Here is a 7584-nt window from a genome sequence, read left to right on the forward strand (position 1 = left end):
ATTATACCCCATAAATTCAATTTGTGCTTGTATAGGATCTTACTCATGCAAGTAATCTGATCTTTCTGCCCCTCCTCGTAAGTAAGTTGATGCAACTTGTGTCCGTTTTGCGACATGTTTACGGTCACACTTGTGTAGCACTGATGTCTTTGCTGGAAAAAGCTTATTAGAGACATTTGCACCTGCTTGTCGATCCATGTGTGGGAGGGCAGATTTTCCACGCCAGAAGATACCCATTTGTAGATTGCGAACCTAATGGATGATGACACCTCAAGTTAGATACATCCAAATCATGCTTATTAGACCAATATAAACAAACATTTAGGTGATTTAATGTACCTCCTCTCCATCATCACGTAAATAACCAAAGTCAAGAAGCACTGTATATGATCGATGGAGCTTGAACTTGGCCTTCTTCGCATGTGCAAATATATAGCCCCAATGTTCTGGGAGAGAGCAAGTCACGTACCACCCCTAGTCTGCTACGAAGTCATTGGCAAACTCTGCCACCCTTGCAGAGAGCTTGAGGGAGAATCTATTCCACTCTAGGCATGTAGTACTACTAATGAGTTCCACTGCCAAACTTGTGGGAAAATCTGCCCATACCAAGCGAACCACCTCGACACAAGAATTACCATTGTGTGACAGACCTGGTGCTTTCACTTTTCTTAGAAATTCATCAACCCTACAATGTACAATTCAATCTCCCTAGATCAATGACTTATATTCCAAAATAGATTCTTAAATGTACGCATTTCTTAAAAAAAGAAACGCTTACAGCTTTGGTGCATTCGACAACTGAATGATATCCTCTGTAATTACATCCATATATGCAAACAACTTTACATCTGCATCAAATCCTAGCTTGAAAGCTTCAGTTTGGCTACAAAATCAAAAAATCATAACCAAGAAAGAGAGGAGTGATACTCACTAGATAAACTCGGTTGTTGATTAATGGAATTGGTTCTTGAAGCATGAAAATCGAGTCGTTGCTTTGTTCTCAACTCTCGAGTCTTAGAGGACTCTACATTCTCCGATAGAACCTGCTTGTAAGAATTACAAAGGACAAGACTCTAGGTTATACTATCTTGTTTCTTTAGTGTTAGTTGTTAACTATTACATAAGTATGAGGAGTAGAGGTCTCACAGGTCTTTTCTTGATAGCTGACTCTCCGTCCATTGATCTAGGTCGTAATGTGATATCCACATAACGGTTCTCTGCATCCAATTCATCCTCATCCATATTGTCTTCCATGTTCTTCTCAAAGACTGAGCAGCAAATGTTGCAAACTTAAGTATATGGTAGATACCCGCATATATAGACATTGGTCTAGATGCCTATGGAATAGGGAACTTTGGAGTATTACCTTTACGTCTATTTTTCTCAGTGGGATGTACTTTTCCCAGTGGGTAATCCAACCACCAAGGACACACATTAATCTCCCAAATCGTTATGCCCTTATCTTTCCAAGATAAGGGATACATGCTTCCCTCTTTCTCCATGTTTGTCCATGCCATGACCTCATATGGCATCCTTGTAGATGAATTGGTATCATGCAAAGACCGTATCCACCTATTATGTATGAAAGAATGTAGACATATGAGTAAAGCAGTTTATTAATCCTAAGAGAAAGGAGAGGGTTGCTATTGTACCACCTATACACCAAGCGTAAGGATGACTCCTGCATTTCTGGCTGCTTATCTGCTTCAAGAGTAGACTTCATATCCTTCCAAAGCATAGGGAAGGCTTCTTGAAGGTGAAGTCGTCTTTGCTCTCGAGCAAATGTCTCAAACCCATCGGGCAGTTCCAAATCATGGCTTCGCAAATTGTTGATGATGGAAATCCCTCGCTCAAACAAGTATTGCCAATATGTTTCCTTTTTCACATGTAGTCGAAACTTTTGGGCATCCCTATACTTAGCAGATGCAACTGGATCATTTCCACGTGCCATCATCAATTGTTGTAGAAGCTCTTTTTTCCTATTAATATCATGGCAAAGGAAAAAAATATTAGCATCACTATGGAGTGATTGTGCAAAAACATTAATTGACATTACCTATTAGGATTGAGACGTGATGAGGCTAATATATGCACTTTGTCCTTAGTCGTGGCACCCTTTTGATTCCAATCATAACTAAATAGAAGCTCGAAGAAGCCATCACCATTTGCGGGATTGGCAACATGTACCATCTTGTATGCTCGATCACGAAAGATGACTTCCACATTCTTAATAGCCTTACTAAATTTATTAGTATAGTCCTCCAGACTCATCATTGATTGATCAAGATTTTGAGTAGCTTTCTTGATCGCACGTGAAAAATCATCCTTCCATGAAAACAAGAAATCAAAACATTGTATGCTCGATCATGAAAGATGACTTCCACATTCTTAATAGCCTTAATAAATTTATTAGTATACTCCTCCAAACTCCATCTTCGATTGATTAAGATTTTGAGTAGCTTTCTTGATTGCACGTGAAAAATCAACCTTCCATGAAAACAAGAAATCAAAACATTATCCTTTCTGGGACACCTTTCATAGAGCAAAGGGATATTTATAGTTTGCACAGATACCTTCCAAACAAGTTGTGCCAAGACAATAGCTGGTGCTGTGTACCATGGGTTACTATTCTTCCTTTCTATTGCCATCTCCACTTCCACCCATCTCTTATCCTCTTCACTCAATAACTCAAGAAGTGAGGATTTATCTGCCATGCCAAATTTTTGAAAGAGGAAGACCTCGTGCCCATATGAATGCTCTACATGCGCTCGAACAAGTCTGCAATACCAACATATATTCACGTGGGGATTACTTTCTAAAGAGGAGAAGTTAAAGAGATAAATACCAATAGACTTAGTTTCTAAAGAGAAGAAGTTAAACTAGCTATACATAGAAGTATTATAAAAAGTTATCTTACTCATTGGTTGACTTTAAGGCAAGAAGTAGCTCTCCCTCTTGAGATTTCTGCACCTCTATGAATTGGCATCTCACTTGGACATGGCGAGTTGGCATTATTGAATAAGCTACAACATATCAATTCCACAAGTAAGCATGACATAATCATGTGCAATGCAAACTATAATAGAACATTTCCTAATGCATGATAGATTTATCAAAAGAGTACCATCTTTGATCCGAGAAAACCATGCCTTCAACCTATGATTTCCATCCCAAACGAGGAACTTCTTCCCCTTCAAGTCTTGCCACTCATTACTTAGCTGGTTGTCAAAGTCCTCACTTATTTGATTCCAAATAGGTCCCCATTCTTGATGATCAAGTGCTGTAACATAGAGAAATTGATCACTTCTTGGCCGTTGCAAGGATACTAGAAAAGGTGCACTATTTATAGCATAGCCTCTAGAATCAAAACTATCTCTCAAAACAGTAATCTCAGATGTTGATGTTCGAATAGCCTCATTAAGAACCAATCTACAGAGAGGAATCAGAGGGGGTTCAATTCTTCTTTGCATCCGAAACTGATCAAGGACATCTTGCAAAAGTCCAATTTGAATCTCCTTCCCAAGTACTCTTACATGTGTTGGAGATTTTTCTTTTGTCTTTTCTGCACTCTCTTGCTCTCCTTGACCTTGAGGCTCTTCTTGCACCTCCTATTGTTCAAGACTAATCACGGGATGAGATGATGACTCTTCTCGAGTGATAGTAGCCTCAGTTTCTACAAGTGTCTCCATGTGTGGGTTATTTGCATCATTTTGTGGAGTATGAGACGTACACTCCTCACTCACAGATCTTCTTGATGGTCCAGATCTCAATGCATAAGTTTTAGTTCCTTTGAATATATATCACAACCAACAAGGATGAGTTATATATTGCTCACATCCATCATAGATATGCCAAGGTTATCAGTACCAAAAAGTTTTAGAATTACCTCTTGTAGTTGATTTCTTTCGCCTTGGTGCCATCTTGTGAGGTAGTCGATAGAGCGAGCGAGGAAAAGCGAGCGGGCCCAAAAAAGCGAGCGAGCTTTTCCACAATTTCCTTATTGAGGTACTCAACATAGCTTTGTGGAAACCACTATTTGGGAAGATTCTCGAAAATCAAACGTATGTTACTATGTGTAACTATACCAATATTGCGAATTATAGTCTACCTTAACTTCCAATTGGAGCCATACTCACATTATGCAACAATAGTATGTGGGTTTGAAAGAAACCGAATTTCCACTCCAAAGCGGATTCCATTACTGATACAACAATTCTTTTGCATTTGAAATGGGTCTTATTATCAAAGTCCTTCAATAATCAAAACAAATGTGTTACTTGATATGTTGAACTTAGTAACGTAAACATCACTTCACCCATATGCGGGGAAAAAAAACTGTCTGTAGACTTCATAGCATGGGATTGCATCAGCACTTATGACATTCAAAATGGTTCTTCTTATTAAAAGTGTTATCAACCATGAAAGAAAATGTTTAAAAATAGTTCACCCGTATGTTAAAAAACCCGTGTCATTTATGACATTCAAAATTGTTCTTGCAACCATCCTGTAGTTCCTAGAGATTTTACCCATACTTCCAACCCCTTCCCTTCAACCACTAAGAGGTATCTAATAGTTTTATAGAACACTTGAGATATCATCACCTCCTAATACAAAACCATTATTACTATTTGTAGAACACTTGAGATATCATCACCTCTTAATACAAGACCATTCTTACTATTTGTAAAACACTTGAGATATCATCACTCCTTCCCTTCAGCCACTAAGAGGTACCTTATACTTTTGTAGAACACTTGAACCATTCTTACTATTTGTAGAACACTTGAGATATCATCACCTTTTAATACAAAACCATTCTTACGGTTTGTATAACACTTGAGATATCATCACCTCTTAAAATAAGACCATTCTTAGTATTTGTAGATCACTTTAGATATCATCGCCTCTTAATACAAGACCATTCTTACTATTTGAGAGATTAATGGATTAAAGGTTTGAAGCTCATAGGAGACGAAGGAAGAGAAAGTCAGTTTCAACATGAGGACAATAAAACTAATTGGAATATTTTGACTTATGTATTATACCTTTTTGAAGACTATGAATTTAAGTCAGTTTCAACATCAGGATGATAAAAATAATTAGAATATTTTGACTTATGTATTATATATTTTTGAAGACTATGAATTTTAATGAGGAGAGGCATGCACACTACTTAGTAAATACACTAGTACTACTACTAGCCTACAACTATTAAGCCTAGTAGCACCAGTGTGATTTTGAGCCTTGTATTAGCCTTTTGATAATTTTCTTTCATCGTTAGTGCAATAGAAATTATTCCTTCTATCAGAAGAATCTTGCCAAATTTATTCAAAGTGATGATTTTGTAGTCTACAGCCACTATCCTTTGACTCTCAAAAATATATTAAATGTGAGCACCCATTTATCTTGTTTGATCAACCCTAGACTATGCTGCGATAGGACATTACTAGAACAAAAAAATATGAATTGATATGGTGATGTTCGGTGTGAAATAACCAAATTAAGGATTTAATAAGAAAGAAAACAATCAGAATCAATAGGCTATTCAATGGCTCAAATCTGCACAGAAATTATAATGTGCCTCCCAACTCTTATGCATTTCAGCTCCTCATGTTTGACAAGAATGCTAACAATAATGAAATCACATTATCTTTAGTTTCAAAGTAAGCAAAGCACCAAAAATAAATGCAAATGTACTGGATGAGGAATAAATAGGTATAGATATAGATAGACCTATATATATGTATTCATAGATATAATGATGATTAAAGTTGGACGGTCGTAATAATATTATGTGTACTATCATTGGGATTAGGACTGCTATTGGTAATATTGTATGTAGTAGTAGGAGAACTACCATTAAGGAACACTAAAATAAAATTACTAATGGTGGTGATAAAACTACCACTAGTAGTTTGGTAATTACCCCTAACATCTACAACAAATATTTGATGGGTAGCTAGTATTAGGTCAAAAGGCCCCAATTGTGCTATAATAATGGACCAAAAAAGGGAGTGCTATAGCATCACCTAAGGGTCACTTTTTATCCATGAAAGAAACAAGTCGGTGCAACCTAGGTCATACAGATCTAGGTCATGTGGAGTGGTTCGCGTCTCTTTCCTTGACAAAAAAGTTACACTACCTTTGATAGTAACTACAAAGATTGCTGCCATAGTGCCGTAGAGTAGCCCCTAGGTTGCACCATCATCCTTTTTTGCTTTTGAGCCATTAAGTTTGATCCACTAATTTTATGTAGAATTATTCTACTATATGTTCACATGTCCTTAATAGGATCTTGATATAATCCCTTCCATTGTAAGTACTTTTACTTTAAGTTTCACATATCCTTAACAAACCACTAGGCTTCAACACAAATTCATTAGACTTATGTTTCAAGCCTCAAACTCAAACACCCTTGTAAAAGGGATAATGTAGTAAAGCTACATTCAATCCATCAAATCTTTTGAATAATAGTTCTATTGAAAATTCATGTATCATCAATAGGATTTCATCCATTATATGTTCATTTGTCTTTAATCGTATGTCTAAAACTTCATGTATCTTCAATATTATTTCTCTCATGTGTTCCAATATCTTCAAAAGGATACCTTTATTTATGTCCAAACTTGAGCATTGATTTGTATTTATCAAACACAATTTCACTCCACCTATTCTTTAGAATGAAATTTTTTCGCCAAAAGTGGGCCAAATGCAAGGTCTTTCCACATATTCTTAAGAATGAAAATTTTGGCCTTACGTTGGCAAGTCTATGGAATGAGGGTAAGGCCAAAGTCTCTGGTACGGTGCATTAGGTCTTGATTAATTCTTCTTTAGGCTTGAATATTTAATGCATTAACTTCACAACTATCATTTATGCTTGAACTTGTAATGTATTAATTTCATGACTTAGGATTTTATGAAGTTATATCTAACATGTCCCAAATTTAATGGAAATTAATATCCTACATAACACAACAAAGTATCATCATATCCCTTCCCAAATCAATGCTACCTAGCAACTTTCCTGGCATTTTCACTGCCTTGCAGTTAAGTTAGCTATGATGAAGAATGTTGCCTGCCTTTGGAACCTCTTAGAGTTACTGTTAGCATGATCTAATTTCATGTACCCCAAAACTTGAGACTTGGAGATTCCCATATCACACCAGCGGTAGCTATCTTGTCCATTCTCAATGCTAGTAAGAGCTAGGCCCCATAGACCGATAAAAGAAGTCTTTTTGGAGGTTCAATTTTTTCCCTCCGTCTTCTATAGGCCCCATGATGAAATAGGATATATTCATCACCCTACATTTAATGCAAGAATTGACACAACTTACTATGTAGTTTACATCCCAAAATTGGTGCTAAAATTGCAGACTAGGAGATTCCCATATCACACCAATGGTAGCTATCTTGTCCACTCTCAACACTAGTAAGAGCCAATCCCCAGAGACCGGTAAAAGAAGTCTTTTTGGAGGTTCAATTTTTTGCCTCCGTCTTCTCCGGCCCCATGACGGAATAGGATATATTCACCACCCTACATTTAATGCAAGAATTGACAACTTTTTTTGGACATGACTATGCAGC

General features: G+C 36.8%; 1 protein-coding gene across 1 annotated transcript; it reads right to left on the minus strand.

Annotated features, from left to right (window-relative positions):
• Nucleotides 1-562: 562 nt before the first annotated feature.
• LOC147885617 (uncharacterized) lies at nt 563-1261 on the minus strand. Its single transcript, XM_087396162.1, has 4 exons — nt 1147-1261; nt 932-1043; nt 779-848; nt 563-596 (listed from the first exon to the last, which is right to left on the minus strand). The coding sequence occupies exons 1-4, from the start codon at nt 1252-1254 to the stop codon at nt 563-565; spliced, it is 324 nt and encodes a 107-aa protein (XP_087252288.1). The 5' UTR covers nt 1255-1261.
• Between the last annotated feature and the right edge of the window lie 6323 nt (nt 1262-7584).

The sequence above is a fragment of the Dipteris shenzhenensis genome, chromosome 25, assembly GCF_047967505.1.
Source record: "Dipteris shenzhenensis isolate YYH24624 ecotype China chromosome 25, Dip_SZ_1.0, whole genome shotgun sequence".
NCBI classification, from domain to species: domain Eukaryota; kingdom Viridiplantae; phylum Streptophyta; class Polypodiopsida; order Gleicheniales; family Dipteridaceae; genus Dipteris; species Dipteris shenzhenensis.